The 26,671-nt window shown below is 29.8% G+C and overlaps 1 protein-coding gene across 3 annotated transcripts in view; it reads left to right on the top strand.

The window, feature by feature from the left end:
- LOC129958376 (potassium channel subfamily K member 1-like) overlaps positions 1-26,444 on the top strand; it is a 79,432-nt gene extending 52,988 nt beyond the window's left edge. For all 3 annotated transcript variants that reach the window (XM_056070829.1, XM_056070831.1, XM_056070830.1), the window contains exons 3-4: positions 15,373-15,593; positions 20,686-26,444. In XM_056070829.1, coding sequence (XP_055926804.1) covers positions 15,373-15,593; positions 20,686-21,438 — 974 coding nt within the window. In that variant the 3' untranslated portion in view covers positions 21,439-26,444. The remainder of the gene's footprint in view (positions 1-15,372; positions 15,594-20,685) is intronic.
- Positions 26,445-26,671: the final 227 nt, after the last annotated feature.

The following is a 26,671-nucleotide window of genomic DNA, read 5'->3' as shown; positions in this document are numbered from 1 at the left end:
AAAGCTGTTAGCCCCATTTAAATCGTCCAGAATCCATTATTCTTGGTATTTTTTTTTTTTTTGTGTGTGTGTGAGAGAGATGTTCCTTTTTTATCAAATGTCATTAGAATATTAATCATTACTGAAACACAAAACAGTTGAGAACACAGTCCTTTTTATTTTTCCTTTCAATAAAAAACTGTCAGCCTTAATGTCACCCACTTTATCAGTCCTTGTCGTCTTTCGTCTTCCTAGACGTCATTTAAATAGATCCTTTTCTTTATAAATTGCAACTCTCAGAAACATTATTAGTTCCAATCTTTTCAAGCGTATTCTAATAACGAAAACATTGCCAGAATTAATGCGCGCCCAAAGGAAGAAGAGCATTCTGTTCAGAAAGGCGATTTTTTTCTGAGGCATTATCAATCTAACCCATAAGTTTATTTCTCGAGAATCCCATTGTAGGAAAGAGATAAAAGTAATTTTTATGTATCCGAATTTATGCGACTAATTAAGTTTACTTGGAAACATTGCATACATTTAAACATGGCAATGCTTTTAGGTTCATAACTCTGCAAATCGCGTAATGCAAAAATTGTTCAAAACGCATTATGAGAGGCTATTGGAATAGAACTACCAAATTAGGTACATACTTCTTGATCAGAAATTCTTCACAAAAGAAGGAATTTTCAATATTTTATTTAACTCTTTGAGCACATCTGATGTATCAGAACATCATGCATTTGTTGAATTTGTTTTAGTACTAATTGTATTATGATATCTCAGTATCTTGTAGGAGTATATATCATGAATAATATAAAATAAATTAATTCCATAAAATTTGCTACCTTCACATATCCAGAACATTAAATGCACTCCAAAAAAAAGTTAATCGCTTTTCCCGAAGCTATATTATCGCACAAAAATCGTGTTAATAACACTTGAACATTCAAAATGAATAAGTGATACCAGTTTTATTTCCGTTCGGTTTTTCATTAATTTAGTACTTCAAACGCATTATTACTTTTTATTTGAATGAAAAACCAAACTAATTTTATTGTTGATCAAATATCCCTTTTGTTAGCTTTTTTAAATTATAATAAAATAACAATTGCTTTCTCTGGATAACTTTAAAGCAGAATTTCCGATTTCACTTTAATTAGCATTAACAGTACTTTAGTCTACCATTTTTTTCTCTGTACATTGAGTTGTATAAAAATCGTTACACGCAAAATATAACGGCTGATGAAATCAAACCTAAAACCAAGCCAGGTTATCATCCTTCGGACTAGAAGGAATCACCTTTAATTCTTTTTCAGATATTCAGAAATTTTCGTGTTATAGAAACCCTTGGTTGGAATATTTCTTTAAATCGAAGAATGAAATAAGTGTATAAATGAAAAGATGAGAAAAACGGATATTATTAATAATTATGAATATTCTTTCAGAGTAGTAAAATTCCATTCACAAAAGTAAAGGTAAATGCTCAGAATTCATAAGCAATAATGTTCTATAATTCAGTCAAAAAATGCAAAAATCCCACATTTACCAGAAAAGTGTTTCATATTATTTTAGTAATAAACCTAGGCTTACTATCTTTTGCTGATTGTTAATGGATTAACCATATTTCTTGAAAAACAGTCTTTTTTATATTTGCTAAAGGTTATTTCAAAATCTTCAATAGCAAAAAAAACCCCTCAAATAATATATTTGTAGTGTTAATGTAATCATTGTTGATCTCTTCAAAATCTAACATATTCGTGTACTCATTATCTTCTTTAAGTACCACTACTATTATCTCAAAATATCCCAAGTTGAATTTACTAAGGAATTTTATCTGCTGTTAAGTTCTTGTAAATGAATTGTTGCTGTATGTCACCAGAAAATGACATCTCGTTAGTGGTCCCAGCTTTTGCATCAACATTTTGTATATTTTGTTGCATGTGATTTTTGATATTGGACATTTTGATTTAATAGCGATGATATAATTCATTAATCATATTTCAAGTGGAAATTACTCTATATTTTGATATTAATAACGATATATCAACTTCTGCTCGTAAATTTTCCTTGGATGACACTCTTGCCGTAACTCTCTTATTTGAGAAATAATTTTATTTCCTAAACTTTAATGTCCGAACGCTATCTGTGCATCAGATAACCGTATTTTTAAATTTATAATCTAAAAATGTTTATAAGTGTTACTATCCAATACAAAATGGCTGCTAATCCGTAAATTCTAAGGTGTTCTATAGAATCGTGACTGAATGAAAGAGATGGTATATTTCTAAAACAGTTTCCTCCAATTAAGTAATAGGTCTAAGTTTCCTCCAATTAAGTAATAGGTCTAAGTTTCCTCCAATTAAGTAATAGGTCTAAGTTTCCTCTAATTAAGTAATAGGTCTAAGTTTCCTCTAATTAAGTAATAGGTCTAAGTTTCCTCTAATTAAGTAATAGGTCTAAGTTTCCTCTAATTAATTAAAAGAGAAAGCATAATGCCAATGTGATTAATGATTGGTACACACAACATTACAATTAATGGTATAAATTAAATTTAGAAATCAGCATTTCCATTCCTACGTTTATGCCACAGATCTTGGTTCGATGCATATAAATGCTTGCAACTTTTAGTAAAATCTTTGACTCATAATGTTATAGAAATGAAAAAAAAACCCGTAGAACTCAACATTGCACGATTATCACTGTCCCTCAAGCTGGTACTTTTGTCTTATGTTTCTTGTAAATTTCGGACACTACTTGAAATAATTAATGATTAAGTGGTAAAATGGGAAAAAGAAATTATTTTAAAAAAACTCATTACCTTTATATAAAGTAAAACTTTATATAATGAAAGGGCTAGACCTAGAACGGCTAAAGAAATTGTGAAATAAATATAGTAAAAACAAGATTCATCTACGTAATTCCATACATCTGCTGGAATACGTAAGCACCAGTGTTAAGGATATAATAAGCATTATTACAGTGACAGTACTAAAGTGGTTGTCGCTGTAGTGATGTTAAATTCATTGCTAGTCAGCACTGGAACAATGGAAGAAAGTTTGTAGAGTGATAAATTACGTTGCGCTTTGTAAAGACCTGATGAATTTACAATGACTCTAAGTTTTGTAAATAAGTTACTGACAGGAATACCTAATAAACTTCCGTTTTCCACTATACCACTAACTAGGAGAAATAAAGCCAATTTCTGAATCATCTGTCGAAAGAAACATCCTCGTGTGCTTGATGTGCCTGCTCTGATTAATGATTTTATTTCTGGAAACATAAGATTTTAGAAATTATTCGAAAGGAAATGTGTGTCAAATTTAAAAGATTGCCATAATATAGATTAATTAATGGATGTTATGAAATTTAATAATTATTTAAAAAGGTTAAGAATGAAACAAACCTTGACTAATTTGAAAGTAATTAAGATATTCATTTGTGCATAAAATTCTAAATGCGACTTAAATTACCATAATTAAATTCTAAACATAAATTATCAAAAATATTCAATGTAATTTAATTTCTAAATCAAAATTCTGGCAAATGTAAGGATTTTCTTATTTTGAAATTTTTATAAATTTTTCGAATAATATTTGAAAATGTACAGCAGTCTTATTTTTAAGACATATTTAAAAATCTAAAATTATCGAAATTTTTATTTTGTCTCATATAAAATGATATATATTCAATAATAAGATTTAACACAGCTCTATATGTTTCTTAGAATTGTCATCGATGTCTTTTTTCTTTCATGTATAGTTGACGTACATGACATAGTACATAAAGATGTTATTATATTGTAAATAATTATATTGATGTGTCTGTCCTGTGTAAAAGTAAAATGTCTGGAAAATCTTATGTAATTATTTTCGTAAATGTATTAATTCCCAAATATATCAAGATAAACTAAATTTTTTGTATGTCAGCATTTAGATATAATATCGAAATATAGTCTATATCGACTATATATAGTATAATATATAGTCCATAGATATAATATCGAATGTTAGATCCTGGTTTGACTGTTCACTCAATGAATCAAATGCAAATACTTCGTATTTTATGTTTTATTTTACAGTTATGACGAGGAACTGATAAATTAATGATGCAAAATTACCTACATAAAATCACAAAAAAAAAGTTGTTTCTTATGGCACTTGCCATGGACAAGCCCGCTGTTACAAAGACAGTGTTTTAAGCCGGTTGGGGGAGCGTCTCTTGTTTTTATAGTAACGCCAACTAGGGCCAAGAGTACGACTTTTCTACTCACGCATCACTCATTCGCTTGCACAACCCCTTTTTACAAGAGGGCACATTCACACATCTCGCAGATAGAACAACGGAAGAACAACCATGCCCAAACCGGGACTCGAACCCAGGACGCCCAAATCACGGGGAAGACGCGCTACCCCTATGCCAGGACGCCGGCACATAAAAATTTGCAGTCTTATTTATGTAAGATTAGACATCTTTGGCAACTATTTGGTTCGGTGAAATTCATGGTTGCTAAAAATTTAAAATAAATATTTTGTATAACTTGGTCTTAATACTTCTTTAGCCAAATATTTTTAAACTTTAAATTTTGAAAGAAATATAATACTGTAATATACTATTTTATGGTTGTACTATTTTATAATCCTTATATCATTCTGTTTCTCCCACGGGAGGCATCTCAAAAATGAGGATGAGAAGCTTCCGGTATGGAGGTTGGTTCTCACTTCCTTGGTGGGTGTAGAAAGAACTGGGGGTTTGCTACCTCCCATCCATGATCAGACACACTTTCCTGGGGAAGGGTTGTGCCATGGCCGGTAATGGCTCTTAGGATTCAACCACAGTTCCCTCCAATGTTGCTATCACTGTGATCCGGTGATTCAATTTTATCCGTGTGACTACGAGTGGGTTGGAGTAGTCAGTTAATAGTAATGCTCATTCTGCTCATTGTGCTATGCATTTCTGTAATTTTCTGTCTGTATCTTTGTTCGTCCAATTACATCGCGTAAAGAGAAATAGTGTTTAAAAATGGGCGCACTTCAAAACATTTTCGCTGTTGCTTGATTCTCAAACTAAACCTTAAGTGTAAATGCAACAAAATTTCAAAAATTATGTTCATTTTTATCAAAACAATGGAGAAAAAAGCCAGAATGAAATATTAGTAGCAACAATAAAAATGATTTGTTTTTAGCTTCAACAATGAAGTATAAAAGCTTAAATTGTCTTTAAATGAACTAAAAATAGAAAAATTCAGCAGCAAAAAATTGGGACAATTGAAAAGATATTTTTTGAATTTTAAGATGAAAAATTATTTTTTGCTGTAATATTTCCGAAAATTATCGCGAGAAAGCGTAAAATTTCGTTTAATTTTTTAAATAAAATTTTGAAAAAATCGCTCGTAGTTGCATATTTCCATCCTCCAAAATAAATATGTGCCAAGTTTAGTAACTCTAGATCAAACTGTTCGGTGTATAGAGCTCCAACCCCCCCCCCACACACACACACACATACACAGCAGAGAGACACACACATCCATTTTTATTATTAGTAGAGATGTGATAGTAATCTGTATTCTCCTATCGAATATTTGTGAAATCTACCAGATCAGCATATGTAAATTTTTAGGAAGGTTTTTAGGAATGCATTTTTGCTCATTTTTGGTTAGATTTTTAAACGCAATATTCACATTTTATATCACGTTGTTAAAAAAAAATCATCTTTCCACAGTATGGAAGCAACGTTCAATGGAATTACTTCCTAAATCCTAAAAATATTTCTTCAACATAACATCAAGGAAAGCTTTCTCAGATAGTTTTATGCGACATTAGGCTGACAATTTGATTGCTAAATTTGGAAATATTCCAACTTTTGCATATGAAACTTTTTCCCAAGATTAGAATTGTTCCTCAATGCAAGTAGAAATAAGTGATTTGTAAAATTTAGACTTATAGACATTTCCACAGGGTCAGTTCACAAAGCAATTAATTACAAGAGATAAATTTATCCCGAAATAAGAAGTCAGTAACAAAGGAAAGATGCCAAATGTCAGAGGGAAAAAAAATCCATTTTACTTTTAAACTTCTTTTAACTACGAACTCGAAATGAACTTAATTTTCTATAACAAATGAAGATTGTTTTTTTCGATTCAAAACATTGTTTGTCCCATTTCTATATTTGAATTTGGCATGATTTTCATATTTCTACGAAATGCAAAAGAAATTTAAAGGAACAGTAAAGCGTACGTTTTGCGCACTCTGCTGAGCTTGCAGTCAGAAGGGGCCACTTGGGTCCATGTGCCAATTTCGTCTCCAAGGGGAAAAAATGGGATTTGGGGAAACGCTGGAATAGAATCGAAGGGAAATGGTAACTGTAGATGAGCAAGGCTAGACAAACCTCTTATCGCGTATATATATTCGAAGAATCGCAGGAGAAAGCGCTGTGACGAAAGCCAAATTTTAATCTGTTGTTGGAACTGGGTTTTTTTTTTTTTTTTTTTTTTTTTTTTTTTTTTTTTTTTGCTCTTTAAACTACTTTATGGGAAGGGATAATTTTAGATAATATAAAATTTGTAAGTTTTAGTGAGGGGAATACTTTCAGAGACAAGCATCTTATGCAAATATATTTGAAGAATATAACAACCGTTGAACTATCATACAAGACTCATTTTGAGAAATTTGCCGAACAATATTTTTTTTGATTAAATGTGGATTTTTTAAGCGTCAATTAATTTAAATTTGTAAAATTTAACGAGGGAAAAGAAAAGTTAAATCTTGACAATTTTATGAATGGATACATTGGTCATGGATCACACTTTTGATATGCTATACGAAACCCTTTTAATAAAAAAAAGCTGGAAATTAATTAATAATTTTATTAATTTATAAACAACTGTTTTCATTTATTTGAAAAGAATAAAAAATATGAAATATATATATTCATTTCATAAGCCGATAAGCATTTATGAAAAGTTTGAAAAAAATGTTTTTTTCCTTTCCTGAATTCCTTTCACTCTAATCTTTCAAACTATAAAACATAAAATATCTTTTTAAAAACCAAAATATTTAGTCATCTTGTTTTGAAGATGAAAGATCTTAATATCCAGGTAATTAGTATATTTTTGAGAACTTACGCACGAGTTATGAACACTAAAAAATTGCAACATGCTAAATTTATAATAGCTTGAAAAGTATTTTTGAAATAATGGATAGACTTTATATGTCGATGCTTCCACAAATTTCGCTCCTGAGGGTACAATAGTAATAGTGGATACGTTTATCCATGAATGTGTATTCATTAATAAAACCAATTCATTTATATAATAAATTTTTGTCTCTGTTCTCCTCTCTAGAATTTTATTGATTTCCGTTTGGAGCTACAAACCGTACATGAATCAAATAGAACCTTCATTTTCTTTCTTACATGCATTTATTCTTTAGTACTTTAATCACTCGTGTCATGAAGAAGTAGGAGTGAGGGGGGGGGGGGTGATATAGATACTAATCGTCAATCTCGAGAGACGCACCTTGGTGACAAACATGAATGTACGCTAATCATTTTTTTAACTAAAATAGATGAAGATCGAAAAGATATTATACCATGGGCACCAATTACTCTTGTTAAGCTCCTGATGACAACTGAGGAGTAAAAATATCATGCTTCAGGCGCCATTAATGTTAAAATGATGTATCTGATATAAATTAATGGGAATATAAAAATGATAATTTATTATTTGTATATAATGTAATAGGCGATAAAATGTTAATTAGTTTAATTAAAATGACACTCAAATCAAAACATATGATTCATGTTATAGTATATTTCAGTATTTTTCATGCCTTTGAATATGAAAATAGATAGCGTCTAGATTAGAGCTAGTTTGGAGAGAGAAAAAAAAAGCATTCACCAGATTTTTACTCTTCTAATAATTTCATAATGGTAATTCGCATGGGTAGAATCCAGCTCAATGTTTCCTTTAGTCGTACTTTTCCGCACAGCAAAGAAAAAAAAAGACATTCTTGACATAGTGCAGAATGAGTATCCTGAAATCTTGTGTTTGGCACAGCATGACCAAAAATGGCTTTTGTGCCTAAACCAAACCAAATCGTGATATGACTTATCCACTTGAGGAATAAACGAGCTATTTAAGGTGGAGTCCAAAACAGGAAAAAAAATTGGTTTGCTTCCAGTATAATTTATAATAATGGGTAAATAAGAATTCAAAAAATATTTTTAAAATTCATTGACACTAATGTAATGAGCGGAGCTGTGACTGGACTTCTAAAACTATACCTTGCTTTAAATATAGCATCTTTAGAAGCTATAAATGTTTCTATACTATATTAAATTCTGCAGTGGGCTGGATAGAACCTCTAAGCAGGCCGTACCTGGCCCATGGGCCATAGCTTACCCTTCTCTGGTGTAGAAATTAAAGGTTAATTATAGGGAAACAATTAATTCCAAAAATGGAAAGGCGTGATTATTATTTCATTTTATCTCCAATAAAATACCAAAAAATTAAAAAATCAATTAACACTCTGTTGGACTGATATTATTTAGTAGTAGTAATTAAAACAAAATGCCATCCATAGTGATGATGACATTTTATCTTGGATTTACCTCAAGAAGGAAAATGGCCGTATGTTCAATTGTACAAATATCAATAAGCAGGTTTACGTATGATGAATATCGATAATAAGCCTCAAAAGACGCCAAAATAAACACCTTTCATTACTTTTTTTTACATTCACCTAAAGAAAAAAAGGGAAACTACTTTATTAATTTACCCTTTAATAATATAATAATATGGAACCGAACTCAAAAGGCTAGTTTTTGGTGGAGTCCCTCGTTATTTTAAATAATATCTCCACTAAGTTCAATGACGGTAAGTACAACCGTTCTTAAATATCTTGGACTTCATCTTTCAAATAACCAAAATTAGGAAACAAAATTGTAAAAACTGGTAATTTCAAGTAAAAACAATTTTTAATTAATATCAGCTATGACTAATTTCAGTGTCCTCAATTATTGAAAACTGAATAAAGAATCTACTGTAAAGTGTTTTAAATGTATCCAAATTAAAATTTTCTAATACATTTTTTTTTTAATTTCAGAAAAAAATTCTTAAACGAATTTCTGTTATCTATAAAACTGAGCATAAAACAATTCGTACACAATGCACAAATACATTTCCTCTCATGAATTCGAAAAATCAATTTTTAATTATATATTTTGTTAATAAAAGCTGTTGTCCTGTTTAAATAGCTCGCAGAAATCTTTTTGTGTCCTGATTAAAATAAAACTCATGATGCAGAGAAATACTAGACAGAATTAAATTCACTGGAAAGCCAAACCATTTATATTATGCTAATCTTGAAGCTAAACAAATGAATTAGTGAGTCAGAATTATTTTATCCTGGCTTTTTATCAAATAACTAATTTCACATGGCATGTAAATAACTCTACCAAATATGCGTGAAAGAAATCTTAAAATGTCTCTCCAAAGCCAATTGAGACAAAGAGAATCTGTAGTACAAATCAATTTTATCACTAACATATGCGCCTACTAATTTCGATGAGAACCAATTAATCAGTGGGAAAGATTTGTTTGTCCTGGCTTCTAGTCAAGTAACTGGTTTCACACGGTATGCAAATATCCCAAACAATTCAACGTGACGGAAATCCTGGAATTCCTTTCTAAAGAGATTTAAGACAAATGCTCCGCACATGCTATAAAAAGACTGAATAGCAATTCGTTTTAAAATTTTGGTGTAGGAATGAATCATCACAGTCAAAATATCGATATAAATCTTTACATTTTTATTCTAAAAATATTATCTGTAAATAAAATTTACAAAGAGATTTCGGTTGAAGTAATGAAATTTATTGATATTTTACAGTTAGAAAGGCAACTATTAATATCCAAAATGATTCAAATCTGTAAGTAAAACTTTGAAGAATGTCGCAACAAACATTTTTTTGTACATGAATTTAAGGATGCAACTAACCTCTTCAAATCCAAACACAAGAAGTAGAAACGAGCGGAAGCGCGACATGTTTGCCCACAGCATTCTTGAAATGTATATCACCAATAATAGCAACACATGTTTGGCATAGTTTTAAAGATACCAGATATTTTTTGCAAATATGCAGCCCTAACGAATATTTGAGGAATGAAGTCCTAAACGAAACCATCCGAAAATATATGCGCAAAAGCTTCACAAACGTTTTCCGCATGTATCACATATTGTTGGATGCAGTTTTGAGTAATTATTATAATATGCTTTTTTATACATTCCTGTACATAAAAAAATATTTTTTGTAGTATAATCCGACATTTCTTAGTTTGCATATAAATTCTAAACCACCCTTTATAAACAATAACACTTGGAATACATACCCATGTTTAGTTAATTAGCAAAAGAGAATAACTAATTCGTAAACATACGGGAAAATGTTACAAGTCAATTCTATTTGATAAAAATTTATCAATTTAAAACTTTTAACAATTTTAAGATTCGAGATGTCAAGAAAAATCAATTAAGTTATTTTATGAGCTAAAGCGTTACCAGTGTAAATTGCGACATTGCACCTTCGAAACATTAATGAACAGACTCTGGAAAACGAAAAAGTCTGTCAAAGGAAAAGTGAATGGTAACGTTTTGCCATCTGAGCACGGAATTGTTTGAAAAAACGAAACATAATTAATTCAGAACTATTTTAAAAAAGAAATAAGATATTCTTCCATCGAAACTTTGATTATGGGGAGATCTACGTTTAGTTTCGTTTGTTCCTGTAAATCGCCATATCATAAAAAAATAAAATAAAAAAATGACAAACTTAAATAAGAAATGATATCTAGTTAGAGAAATTCAATTAAAAATGGCATAATACCTTTTTATAAATAGCTATTTGCATTGTTAATAGTAGGAAGTCGGGTAAATATTAATTACCTTTCTTCTCTGTTGCAACAGATAAAAACAATATGGAGATGGCATAGGACAATATTAGTAGAACCATGGAAGAATAAGTTAATACTTCGATCTGCTCGTTACTTAATATTAAAAAGTATTTGAAATAACGTTAATTTTCCCTTTCCTAATTAATACTCTTCAAAATCTTATAAAAAATCTCACAGCAAAAAAAAAATTAAAATTAATTTTTGCCTTGATATTTTCGCTAAAACTGGCTTAATATACAAAGGTATACGCTAAATGCATCTCATTCGTATATAAAAATGTTATCAATGAGTGTTTTTAATGTTCAAGTCTTATTTAAAAAGCTAAATCGGTGTGTTTTTCTAAAATGTCGAAATGCTTTTGGAGTGAAAAAAAAATTGTTAAAAACATACTTGATGAAAGAAAGCGAATTATCTTTGTCATCTACTATGTACATTTTTATCACTTGACTGGTAGAACTGCCAAAAATATTTTCATTGAGACTTAATCAGCACTTCTAAGTAGTTTGACATAATTATCTTCACATTAACATTTGGTAGACTCAGAATCGTGTTAAGATATAATCAGGTGGAATCAAAAATAGTCTCCAGCTGTAATTGAATTGCAACGTGGGTAGAATTTTTTTTTTCAATCATCACATGTCAACAAGCTTTATTGACACGTGTTATTCTAGTTTTCTGTTTTCGGAATGCAAATAAAACTGAATGTTTCTCTAAAAAAACTTTTTCAAGTCATTAATGAACAATTTGTGTTTAAAGAAAAACTGTTTTTATGACTTGGATAATGATCAAGAAAATACTGCATCAAATTTTGAAAATGTTTTGTCTTTTAGAGGGGGAAAAAATCTTCTGTCTCCATGTTACGGCGTTATGCTCTGCCCTCTAGCCTATCTTTTGTGACTCATAAATTCAAATTTCGAAAATCAACTTACAAAACTTTTCAATTATATGATTAAATCTGGTTCTTCTTAATTTATGCAATTTTTTAAAGTAGGTATCTACATTAAAATGTCGATTTTTTTGCGAAATTATGAATTTTTTTATTAAATATTCTTAATATTTAAACAGGTTTTTTGATAAAAACATTAGAACTTTGTTTCTAAGTCTATTTTTTGGGAAGTTACACTGATTTTTATATTCGCATTTACATACGTTTTAATGGTATTTTGCGTCCTTAAATACTATTTTCTTAAATATAGAATATGGCAAAATTTTCTTACGAAAAGCTTCATAAATTAAAATCTAATGCAAAGTTTTTGTTCAAATTTGGTGTAATAATTTTTCAACATGTTCTGCAGTTGCTGAATTAGAGAATAAGTAATCTAATTATTTAGAAATATTTTATAGTTGTTTTTAGTACCTCACAATGGGAAAAAAAGTTGTAAATTTCGTATTTATCGGTTAAACCCCAATATTTAAAGAATGGATAGAAATACAGCTTATCTTTTAGTTCACGAACTAGATAATATATTTCTTAAGCTTTCTGTAGAGGTTTAAGCAAATAATTTGATTAACCTCTAAACTAGAAGATTTTTGTTTTGTACCACTTTTTAGTCCAAAAAAGCCCTTTTTCTCAATTTTTTTTTTAAATATTTGCCACTTAACAATTATATTTTGATTTCATAGATGTTTTTTTCAATCTTTTTTCTCCAAATATTTAAAAATATAACTATTTTCGAACGCTTTTCAAAAAATTCATCCAAAACGTAGTTACGTACCTTAAGTAAATATAATTCTCAGTATGTAGGAAGCTGCGAGAAGCTTCGTCATACGGATACATGATGAAACAACACAGAAATGAAATTTAAAAATATATATAGTGAAACAGCAAAAAAATCATGCTTTTTCCGTCCTTTCTTCTTTTGGTCGGAGTGAGAGGAAGGAATCACAAAAGAAAAAGACAAATTTTATTAAATGAATTGGTGAATCCTAAAATTAAAGGGATACTTCCTATTACTACAAAAGATGTTATATATCTCCAAAAAATAATTGCATTCAAGCAACGCAAAAGATATTTTGATGACAACAATATTCTCCTAAAATCATTGGAAAGTAGGTGCAATTTAGCCAGTCGAGTGTGAATTAGATAAAATGCTAGAGGGTTGAGTATTTAAATTAAATTAGACATTTTATCATTCTTTTCCGAGCAATCATTTAGAATTTTTGAAGAAGTTAGTGTCTTGATTGGTGTAATTTTCAAAAAAAATTGAAGAACTGGCAGTTATAATTTTTATAACTGAATGAACGATAGGTATATCTTTTCAATTGTAGAACTTCAATAACAGCATAAATCATAACAAAGCTTGGATCTATAAACTGAAATTCTACGAATCTGTCATGAAGCAAGTAAATGTTATCAACTGAAAAAACTTAATCAACGAAGTAATTCTGATATCATTTTTGAATCAAATGAGATTGTAATGCTGAAGCATGTTATCTCTTGTCTTTAAGAAATTCACTGGAAGTGCTCCATCTGAAAGATTAATTTTCTAGAAATGGATAGAATTACAGTATTGCGTGACCTTTCATAAGCGTAATACCTTGTGTGCTTCATATTCCTGCCGATAAGAAATAAAAACATAATCATTCCATAATCTAATGGACAAATCGACGGGATACTATAAATTAACAGATAAGTAATAACTTTCGTACAAACCTCTTGTTAGAAAATTTTTTCAAAAGGAAAGAGAAACAGAAAAACATTTCAAAATAACTGTGGCAAACTTAAAAAAATATCTCAAGCTTTAATAAATTAATATTTCATGCACGAATCTAAATTCATTTGATATTGCCATAAAATTGCAACCCTGCTTTCGCTTAGGTCAAGGCATGCTTCTTACCGAAAACAACTTATCCTAGAAAAAATTCACATGCACAACATGTGCCTTTGCATTTGCTTTTTACCGAATAAAACAGTGAGCAAAATTGAATAGTTCCTTCTTCTACGGTCTAATCTCATTTTTTTCAAAGCTGCATCATCAATGAATAATTTATAGATAATTAATCAAAATGTTGTGGATTAATTAATAAATAATTTATCAAACTTTTCTCTCATGCATAGTTTTTGTCCAAAAGCCTAATATCGTAAAATCTCTTAGATGACAACAATGGGATCTCATCGATGCCGGATGAATTTTTCTGAGTAACTGAATATGTGCTTCTGGAAATTTCCTTTTCATATTTGTGTTGTCATATGTAGCATACGTTTTTCGATATATCTATCCAAAACTATATATATCGAATATCGTACAGATTATTTAAAATTCATACACATAGTTTTAGATTTCAGAAAGCAAAATTAAACAACATTTTAAAAGTCCATTGAGTACAAAGTAAAGCTTCATGGCATCATTTATTAACACAGATGGAAATCACGCGACAAATTTTATGAAAAGCTACGTCCCTTCGTCTGCTTCCTTTCACACAACTTTCCTGCTTTCATTTCTCTCCTCATCATCTATTTCCTTTTTTAATAAAGGATGTCCCAAAATTAACGCAAGATTTGAATTTGCCACCATTCATGCAGTAAAGTGTTGGCAACCCTATTTAAAAAAAGAACCATTTGACAGCTGATAGTTAGTAAAAATGGAGCGTTACATGATAGAATAATGTTTTCATTGTTGAACAACATTTCAAAAATAATGAAAGTCTGACGGTCACAGTTCGAAGATTTGAGAATTAATTCCCTAGATCGTGTGATTTAATACCATTGGATGTCTTTTTATTGGGTTATTTGAAATCAAAGGTGTATGCCAACAATCCCACAAAGCGCACATGCATTGAAAGAGGAAATTCAATGCTGCATCCACGAAATTCAGCCACATTTAAACAAAATGGCCATGGAATATTTCTACAAAAGATTGCGTATGGGCCAGCAAAGCCATGGAGGCTATTTGCACTATGTGTTATTCCATGCATAACCCCATCCTGTGTACTATACGATTCAATAAAAATATAGCAATTTAAAGAAAACGATGTTTTTTATTTAATTCAGATATTGCGTTAACACGTTATTCTATCGTATAACGCTCCATTTTTAACCCAAAGTTATCAACTGTCAAATGGTATTTTTATAGAGTTGCCAACACTTAACTGCACGAATGGTAGCAAATTCAAATCTTCCGTTAATTTTGGCACACTCTTTACATCTTAAAAATATTTCACCGTCATCAAAAAGAATATGAATGAGGCGAAATAGACTCAAAATTATACCTCCTCTCCTCTAATCCATTATTTTTTTTTTAATTTCATTGTCTTCGGATTTTGGTTTATATGTTCTAAAGAATCACTATTTCTATACTGGCGGTTAATTTAGTGCGTGTTATGAAGGATTTTACTACAGCCTCTGTAATAAACAATATATGAGTTTATAAATTTTCGAAGAATTTTTTAAAAAAATATCCCCCTTTCTCTAGAATTGAGCTGATCAAACCATTTTCTTTTAGGTTATGGACACATTGCTCCGGCTACTGTAGCGGGACAGGCAATAACAATCGTCTATGCTTTCATTGGTATTCCATTTCTTCTTATGGTCCTGGCTGATCTAGGTAAACTTTTCACCCGATGGATCAAGGCAGTGTTTTTTTATATCAAACTGTTTTGCCGCACCGGGAAGTTCCGAAAAGCAAGAAAAATAGGCAGGAGAGCAACAGCTGTTCCAATTCAAGTAAGCTAGCTTACAATGTGTTTTAGATTTTCACTGAAATAATATAATAATTATAATATTACAAACTCAATATTTGTTATTATTATTGCAATTGAAAAAGAAATCTTCATCTTAATTCTTACTGGAATTATTTATCTTGAAACGAAAATTTGTAAGGCAAATGTTTTAAAGTCTGATTTCGGTGCATGAATTTAGTGTGCGCATTACAATACGAAACACCATTTCTATAAAATATTCAATTTTATTGTGAAAAATAATCATAACGATCAAAAGAACGACATCAAGACAACATTTTCTAAGCAGAAGACGGAATTATTAAATTTTAAATGTTCATATTTAATTTAACGTTCTTAAAACTACATTTTCTTTACTACTAAACCTGCTAAACAGTTATGAGGAAATATTTCAATGCCAAACGAGTTGAATATAAGTTAATTACGCGATTAAAAGGCTAAGATTAAATATTGTATTAATATTCACTTTCATTCAGTTCAACATTTTTATTCCTCGTTTACGAACTGTACAAAGCAAAAATATTGTAATTGTCAACGAATTCGATCTCGAGGTTTCGACGAAACTGCACGTTTTAGAACATATCAAGTCGGAATAAATCTATTTAGAGTCATACCTTGGCCACAACAATTCAAAAACGTAATGAGCAACGAAGATGAAACTTGGTATTTCATCTTTTCTCTATAACTGTAAATTTCTACGAAATTATAGATGAAATATGTCATCAGGTAGTCTGATCGTGCAACAAATTTGTCATTCGGCTTCATCGTCAATACTGTAGACATTTATCAAAATTTGGACTCGCTTCACCCTCAGATTGTTGAGCTGTCAGTCTGATTATTTATATGTGAATGCGATAATTTTACAATGCAGCACTGGACAGTGTTTTGCGTTTTAAAGTTAAAAATGCTAATTCATGTTAATAATTTAAAATTGATTATTGATATGAATTTTATTATGGGACTTTTACTCCACATTGAAATGTGTCAAATTTTGGCCCATCGTTCAATTGGAAGAGGACAGTGCCAAAATACATGCTCATTTATCTTCACTATGCGATGGAGTTCAGATTTAAAAGCGCTATATTCAAGAAATATGTGAGAAAGTCGAGTGTAAAACAACTTTACAAGTATATCTTGCGACTTAGTGGCAAGGAATCGCTGTTGCAGCTTTCAAATGACCTCACTTAAATCAGAAAACGATTTTAGATCTAAACATTATGCTCTTTGTTCATAATATTTTTCTACACCACAGAAATAATTCTGTCAAATAGTATTCAGTTTCATGTAGTCAGTTTTTCTCTTATACTGAATATGTCAATTATTTGAAATATACAAAGCAATTTAATGTTTTTAGAATTTCAATTTAGAAATATTTAATGCTTCAAAACCGTGTCGTAAAAACTTATGAATCTCCAATATAATAGGGCTGTAAAGAATTATCTTAGCCTAGTTTAAGAAATAAAGGTAAAAAGTTGAAATAATCTAAAATACATTTTTTAAGAACGAAAGAAAAGTATCTGTTTCTCAGTAACATAAAAAATATATCACTTTTCAAAAGTTCTGAAGATCTAATTCTGCGACGGATAGGTTTTAAAGACCAAAGCAAGGAAATTAAGAAGGCTTTTTAAAAGACTAAATAACCATTCTTCACGATATTACCAGTGACTGTTTTCCGCACAGATCAGTTTAAAGACCAACACTTCGTTCCTAAAGTTCCTTTCGTTTCCAAAATCTAATCGACGGATGACAGATTTGGACAGACAACAAATTTACGCCATTGCAACCTTGTTTCAAGAGTAATCCACTTCTCACAGAAAATGTTAGATCACAAAAATATCGTTTTCTGTTCTGTAATACGTCAGGAACTATTTGAGGGTCAGTATGAGCCATCCACACTTAAATTAATTGTACCTCTGGTTTATTAAAAATTATAGGAATGATATATATAATACAAAAAAGATTATATTCATATAAGTTCTCCAAATTGACATTTTACTATTTTGATGTCTTTCTGTATTTGTTTCTGCATTCATAAAATCTTCCATAGATTTCTTTTGTAATTCTTCTATTGTCATTTCAAAAGTGGAGTTTTAATCCTGCTTGGTAATTTTTGTGTTCCCTTCAGGTTTTTATTTTTGTCATTTAATACCCTTTTTTTTTTTTTTTTTTTTTTTTTACCATTCCAAAATATTTTATTTTACTTTGTATCTGAGAAACTACGTGAAGTCTGAAACTGCTGAACTCGTTCAAAATGCCGATATATTTTATGGTATATTTTGCTTAAGTATGTTGCATTTGAAACATTAAGTATGCTGCTGTTGTCACTGTACAATTTTATTTATAAGCACAAACTTCCAATATCGACTAATATCTTTTTTCTTGTAAAAAAAAATTAAGAGATAATCCCAATTTATATTCATCGCTTGCTAATAAACCCAAGTCATTTTGTAAAGAACTGAGACGCTAATTTGTGTAATATTATAGCAGTATCAATAATAATATGGAAACTTGAGACACGATTTTACATTAACCGAGACCAGAAAGTAAGATAAACTTCCATTTTAACAAAGTAGGGTCTCATAGCAGATTAGTTTGCACATCTTTTTTTCTGATTTCAAAGATTTTAAAGCCCTTTACCTGACATATATAAATCTTTTCACAAATTCTAGAAACAATAACTTGATAATAAGAAGAACGTCGTCGTCGATTATTTAATCGCATAGGAATACTGCTCCTTCCTCAAGGATTTCAATAAACCGTACCACATTCAAAAAGTTTCGGAACTTTTTAAATATTTTCCAAATAGTAATTAATTATGTCATTTTCCACTAAACAAACGATATGTCTCATTAGGCTGACTTGTCAGAATTGTCTTTGCGAAGTTTGAAGCGTGTGAGTACATGAATTTAAACCTTCCCGCCGCTAGCAGAAGATGTTGAATTTCGAAAAACATTCGAGTGCTCAAACTCCTCAAATTTTGCGTATTGCTATGATAATCTTTCTCCCAAATGGTGATGTATTGCTATGATAATCTTTCTCCCAAATGGTGATGTATTGCTATGATAATCTTTCTCCCAAATGGTGATGTATTGCTATGATAATCTTTCTCCCAAATGGCGATTTTCAAATGGTGATGAAACAATAATGAGTCAAACTAGAGTTTGAATGCCTTCGGTTCAGGAACAGCTGAGCAAATTCCATTGTCAAACAAATTCTGGAAATTGCCTGTGGCAAAACCGTTGCTGAGATTTGTTGTATTGATGACCGAGATTGCAAATTTCTTGTCAAAATATCACACTCTGTAATTTTTATAACAAGTTCACTCTCTTGATCTCTTCCCCATGTGACTTTCCTAGGATTATGAATTTGCTTTAGGTGCTTGTTCCTTTAGGGATCCTCACGTTCCGAGTAGTCATGAAGGCAACGGAAATTGTGGCAGAAAGAGGTTTGTAATCCACATTTGCAACTTTGTATGAACGATAATAAAGATGTATAGTCGTACAGGATTATTATTTCGTAGGAAATACCAAATAAACAGTTTCTCTCTGTACTCATTCTTCAGTAAAAAATAATTCCCGAACATTTCTTAACGTAATAGTATTTTGCACAGATCTGATTTTCAAAGCTTGTTGGGAATATGAATATTTATCCTTCATTTCTATTCAATCCGAAATCGAAATATTTGAAACTCTATTAAAACGGTACACTTCACTTATATTAATCCTTTTAAAAATAAATATTTATGAATATATTAAAGAGAATAAAACACAAAATACATAATTTATTTAATTGCCATTGGGAAAAAAATATTGAAAAACAAGATTGCTTTGAGTTCCACATTGAGGTATAAAATGATGTTACATGCTTTTAATAAAATTATATTTTACTTTACTTTTTGGAAAGTTGTAAACATCAAATACCAAAATTTACCAAATCGATATAAATATCACGAATTTGTAAGGCAAATAAGGAATGTAAGAAGATTCGGCAGAGATGGGTACTCTTAGCCTACCAGATAATTGACCAGTTTGAATGACTGTCTGCAAAATTTAATCGCCCATCTCTCACCACTTTTCATATTAACGGAAATACTGTTGATAAAAGTTGACAGAGAATTTAAGTTGAAGCTAATTTTGGATTCAGAACTATAATCACTCGGAAGATTTTAATTATTAACCTTATTTCAAAAAATATCATTATGTTAAAAATGAAGACGGTCTATCTAGAAAGGCTTCATTTTTCGAAAATAAGAAATAAGCATATGTGAAATGTAAATTTACATATGCCTGTATTAATAATACGGAAAGAAAAGCAATGTTTTTCTTATGATACAAAAATACTATATCGTATATAAATTAACATAAATTACTTTTAAAAAAAAGTCTTAAACAATGAAAAACGTAAAAAAGAAACGTAACTTGAACTTTATTCTGCATATACTATTTTCTAGTTTATATGAAGCATTTCCAGAAATACTAGTAAAAATTCATGAACGAAAATTTCAATGAAACCCTATTCATAGTTTTATCCCTTTTAGTTATAAGCACAACTAGAATAGAGTATCCTGGTTATTTAGGGTTTCCTCCTGTTTAGATTTTCAGTTTATCATTATTTTCAATTTCCTTAACGGGTCTAATGTTTGTTTTCTCAGCAATTATTTTACTTGGAAACAAATAAAAAAATAATACATTCTCTAGAAATTATAAAATTTAGATTCTAAGTTATATAAATTTTCAATGGGAAAAAGTTATCTTTAATAGATTTTGCTGGAAAAAAAAAATAGGGAGAGATGCATTTTCCATACCAGTGCTCAGAATTAAAGCAATTTTTTTCTCTAATTATTCTGTCTATATTTTTAGTAATACAGAATTTTCAAGCTCTACCATGTACGCATTTAACATATGGCTATCTAAAATTGTTACATTTTAGAAATGGGAAAAATTAAAGCAACGAAATTTTGTTCTCAAACATAAATTAAATGATTCTTATATCAAAATAAATTTCCCGTGTCTTATACATATGCTATAAACTTAATTTCGTAAGCAAAATTAATATAAATATGATTTTTTTTCTTACAGTATATGTCTGTGGCTTGGAATAAAATGCCATATCCGTATCAAGGACGAGCAAAGAAAATTGAAGAGCCTCCTCCAGAAAAAGACATTGAATCTGACGGAGGTAAACTTTCGGACAATGAAAGCAAATCGAGTGAAAAGTCACCGAAGAAGGGCGAAAAGAAGAAAACGGAAGAAAAAGAAGTAGGTGAAAAAGAAGTGAAAGATTTGGTTATCCAACCAACCGATGAAGACGTTGATGACGAATTCAATTTGCCTGTTTCATTAGCAATTCTTCTTCTGCTTACTTACATGATGATGGGAGCTTTTATATTCACTCTCTGGGAGCCTTGGACTTTTTTTGAATCTTTTTATTTCGTCTTCATATCCATGAGTACCATAGGTTTCGGAGATTATGTCCCTAAGCACCAGATGTACATGATGGCAACCTTTATATATTTACTTTTTGGTCTAGCTCTTACATCTATGTGCATTAATGTCGTTCAAGAAAAATTATCTGCTACCTTTGAAATGGCAAAACTTCGTATTGGAACGACAATAGGACTTGACGCCAATATATTGATGGAAGAGGACATTTTAAGTGAAAAATCTGATACCCCGGATAGTCGGAGAAGGGGAAGTTCAGTTAAATCTCGAAGAGGCTCAAAATCGGCGCAGTCTTCCCCTCCAAAAAGTGAGGAGAGAGATCTGGATAAAATAGACACTGTTGTCACTCACACAAAAGAAAACGGAGTAAAGGTTGAGACAGTTAACTGATCCTCCGATTCCAGAGGGAGAAACGAAAATTCGTTGCTTTTTTTGGTTTTAAAATATTTTATGTTAATAGTAGATATAAATCTGGTGTCGAAACGTTACGTCCATATTACGTTCCTCAAGAAGCTTCTTCACATGAAATATGTCAGATCTGCCGTAGCATTAGAGAAAACACAAAGTACTTATCTGCAACTAAGACAGAAGATTTGCAACATTATTTATAGTTGATTTATAACGCATGTTATTGTAACAGCTGTCTACTTTAATGCAGCTATGAAGAAATCTGACAGATATTAAATATAATAAAAATAAGATAGAGGAGGAAACAATTTAGTCTATGTTCACAGGACAAATGTTTTTAGACTAGCATCTTGAGCAATCTTTTACCTTCAGATTTGTTTGTTCATTGTAATGCAAAAAACAATTAAAATAGCATTGAAGAGTTTTATTTGTTAAGGCACTGAAAAGTTATTGCTAGTACAGTTCTGACGAAGTAGAGACATTATGCCTTATGACTGTGATAATCTAATCGTGATGCTAATCAACTCAAACTTTGATATGCCATCACATTTGTCAATATTTACGTACCGCATGTGGATGAAATGAGACTGTTGAAATGTTTGTCTTTTTCGCTACATTATATGTGTTCCATGAAAACAGCGGAATGTTTAAATTTTGTACGAAAAGCTTTATTTTTAATTTGATTCCTTTATTTTGTACATTTCTGCCGCTATAATGCCGTTTTTGCTGAAGTTGCATGTTTTGTATCAAAAGTCTGTTTATGCCGGTCTTAGTTTTTAGACACAACTGTTTTTATGACAATTTACACAACTGCAAATGCCATATTTTGGTCTTATTCAGTGCCTATATATCTTTTTATAAATGCACAACGTGGCAAGTAATTTATTTAAATTTTTGCACTTACACTGTGAAAAATACATATATGCTAAAGTATAGCCCAAATGTTTCTACCTTTCTGTCCGATTAATAACTATTGTTAATGCAAGTATTCAAACTTCGTCGATCTTATTAACTAAAGTATGTCCTAGAAATATAAAAACAATTAACATGTGTTTTTTTTATAACTTAAAAAATGTTATTAAAGTAAATATTTTTAAACAACACTGCATTTTTAAATCGAAGTTCAATAATTATACTTAAGAAATAAAATTATTTTTGAAAAGTTTCGTGTCAGTTAGCTTTACAGAAATATATTTAAATCAAAGGTAGTTAAAATACATTTTGTCAAAGTATTGCAAACCTCTGTGTTAAAAAAATGTAAAACATCAAAATAAAAAGTGCTAATTAACGCAGAAATGTTTTATAAGAAATTTTAAAGTGCCTAGTCTAGATTTTACATTAAATCAATATATCTGGATTACAGAATAAGTTTACTAATATTTGCTTCTGTTTGCTTAGAATACTGGCTATTAATAAACCTTAAAATTTAAGAGTTGTTATATAAAACTTAAGGCAAGTTAGACTGCATTTATATCGATAAAATTAAGTTACGTTTTTAAAATATAATTGACTGCAATAATGCTGCCAAGTGACGCCTGATGACAATTTTTAGACGAAATAATATAAATCTGTTGAATTAATTACACTTCATCCATCCTATTTATGTGTATTTTGATTTCTCGATCTCGTTATAACGAACATCGCTGAAAGGCATAACTCGGAGTCTTTATTTTCAAATGACTCTTATTGAAATACTTTAACTTTCATTGTCAAAAAAAAAAGAAAAAAAAAAAATAGTGACTGAATGATCAATTCCCAGCCACCTTCGACATGTAGAGTGACTGAATGATCAATTCCCAGCCACCTTCGACATGTAGAGTGACTGAATGATCAGGTAGTCAGGATAAAAGCACGGATACAATCAGTTACAAATGGAAATCACTTGCCCATGCTCCAACCTCTCCCATAAGAGATATCGGAAATGTCCAACACAATCGCCACCATTTTTGTAACCTCCAAGGAAGAGAGAACATATTCTCTTATTCGTCATCTTCTCATATCTATATTTGAGTTGGCTTCAGGTGAAATTTCTCTTTCTCCTTTTTAAACGACTTGGTTAGGGAAAAATATTATTTGATTATTTCGTGGAAAAACTTCCTTTTGCTAACAGAACACTAGCAGAAAATGCATTTTATTAAATATTTAACTATATACTACATTGACAAAAAGTGTATAATATGTAATTATCACGGATAGCTCAGTTGTGCTGTGAATATTCATTATCTTAAGAAAGGAATTATTTTAAATAAGGAAGAAAAATCCTTTTGCTTTCTTGTTATTTAACTTAGATACTCGATTAAATGAATTACCATTTTATTATGCTTCGAGATATTTTTCCTCTTCTTAAAGTACATTTCAATCACTTCTGTGACTAAAGAACATTTAAAAATTGCCCTTGCACAACTACAAATCATTTATTATAAGTAAATTTTTGGCTATGCCAAATTGTCTGAAAGATATTCATAGATGATCACCAACGCAGGAATGACCTTATTGATTAATGTTTTAGTTCACACTAAGCTTGTTCAAAAATTGTAATTTTCCTTACATAAAAGCAAGTAAAAACATGAATTATGCATTTTACTATTAGGAAAAAATCACAGTTCATATAAAAGGCTCTTCATAAAGGGATCGTGAAGTTATATTGTTTCCTGCACACTATAGATTTTTTAGGAAAAATTTGCATCAAATGCAACTAGATAGCCTTTCTATCATCATTCAGTTCCGCTATCGCTGATTCTAGTCAGTAGTAACTCTTTATAATTACATTTTGATAGATATTCTATTAACCGTGGAGGCTTAAACTATTACATATTCCAAAAGCCTGATGATTAAAGAACTTCCATGCAGAGATGAATGTATTACTCTAAAGAAGTTTTTGATGTCTAACATTATATTACACTTGAAAAAATCAAATTGATGTAAAAACTATTGGGATGTTCTGAAGTGTCTTTCTAACTAAATCACTTTGTTACAACAGAAGTATTCAAATTTCACTACTTTAATTACAAAAAAAAATGAAAACTTTAAAAAAATCTTTTTTCTAGAACTAGAAACTTTATATATCCTTACTAAACAGACTCTAAAGTTTTAAATTACCTGCTAAAATTCAGAATTAAATTGCTGTTAAGGGGACGTTGACTCTACTATGCACTACTGTGAATTATTCACTAAGGGTTATGAATTTTTTATGCATATGTTTAAAATATAAATACGTCAGATATCTTTAAAAAAACTCGTTAAAACGTGATATATAATTTTTTTTAAATACAAAATGATATATAATTTATAAAAATTTCAAAATATTCCAGACGTCTTCAATTTTAATTTTTCTATTGCTGTTTCCTTATTTTCCTATATAAATTTATTCGGAACAAAACTGTATGATTTTGTAATTCCAGTCAAATGTTAATTCTTAGAAATTTTATGCGCATGCGCTGATTTTTCATAAGAATTTTGTTTTTCTGAACTAAAATTGACTTTTAACTACCTAAAAAGAGCTCAAAACATAAAATGCATACCCTGCTGTCTTTTAATATTCAACCGCAATGTTTATCATCAGTTTTTATTTAATTTCTTCAAAAATTAAGACATCTGGAATATTTTAAAGATATTTAATTAGAATATCGTTTTGAGAAATGTCATTAAAATGTACTTTTTTTTTTCTCTAAGCTCTTCGAATATTCATTTTATTAAACACATTTTATAATACTATTTTAGTAATATAATTTGAATATAAATTTATATTTTGGAGATGAAACAATTAAAAAAATTCATATTTTTATCCACTTTTTTTCTTATATCAAAGAAATAATTATATGCTTTTTTTTTGTAAGACTAGATGATGAAGTTATACAGAATTACTCAAAAAGAAGCAAATTAAAAAAATTATATCTAATAAATGACAATAGACAGAGGCACATACGATACGATCAGATACAAAAAAAGTCCAAAATTTTATTCTTTGCATTCAACATGATTTCCATTGTTACTCAGAAACGTAGCATCTGAAATCCAATTCTTTCTACACGTGGCGTGAAATAATTTATTCCGTCTTATTGAACTCACTGTTGCAACAACTTAATTTTCTAATCTTGAAAAGAAGCAGACATATGTTTCAAGCACACTATACAGCTTTCATTGAAAACATCTACTTGTGAATTTCCTATTGTCACTCTTGAAAGCATTTAGAATACCCTCAACCTGTACTTTTCCCTTTGCATATGCAACCGTCTTCCACGAATATATAGCACCAACTATAAATTTGTTTATGACTAAGTAGCTCTTTCTTGAATTCACAACGAAATGCAAGCTGCAATGTAACAACGGATTCACTCTGTATAATGCAGTACACAAAGCGCCTTTTTCTGAGGCATCGCCATTTTACAATGATTGTTTCATTGTAACAAGCAAACAGCAGCGCATCTTTTACCGGTATTATCCAAATGCAAAAAATTAAACTTTGAACTTTCCAGTGATGTATCGCATTTGTTTCTAACTACTACCGTTCATGAGAAATAAATATTTTAAACATGCTCCTTCTTTTTCAATAATCATGTATAATAATACCTTAATTGTTTCTTTTCAATTCAATCATTTCTTTGAAAAATATTAAGACTAATGCGTTCCTTAAATACATCGATGTAAAGAAAAGTGGAGTAAAAAAAAATAATGATGCATTTGCAAAGAATTTTTGGAATGCATATTTTTTTTTTATGAATACATGGCTGAATTTTTTAAAACATGAATTATACTAAATTTCTCATTTTTAATATTTGCCTTTCTTTATCGAAATTAATAAATATTAACCTGATTTTTGCACTGGATGATGGTGGAAAAGCTTTATACTGAGCTTTATATAAACTATCCAACAAAATCTTGTCTGGCGCCATTTTCTCTTTAAAAAACATTTTTTAATGTGGAAAAATAAGTTGTGTAATTAAAAAGATATTCAATCATAAATTACACTCAACCATAAATGAAATGGATTCTGATGTACTCTTAAATTTATTTCGATGGTTTTTCTTTTTAGGTATGCACTAAATATGTGATACATGAAAATTCCCTATGTACTTATAAATACTCCTTATTATATTCAAAAGTGAGGGTGATTGTCAATTATGAATCATTTGTGTTTCTATAACACTTGTTGCGCTTAATTACAAATTATCAATATACTGATGAAAATAATTTTTTTTTAATTCTCATTTATTTT

The sequence above is a fragment of the Argiope bruennichi genome, chromosome X1, assembly GCF_947563725.1.
Source record: "Argiope bruennichi chromosome X1, qqArgBrue1.1, whole genome shotgun sequence".
Lineage (NCBI taxonomy): Eukaryota > Metazoa > Arthropoda > Arachnida > Araneae > Araneidae > Argiope > Argiope bruennichi.
Note: the sequence above shows the minus strand (reverse complement) of the source record. Positions and strands in the feature narration are given on the sequence as shown.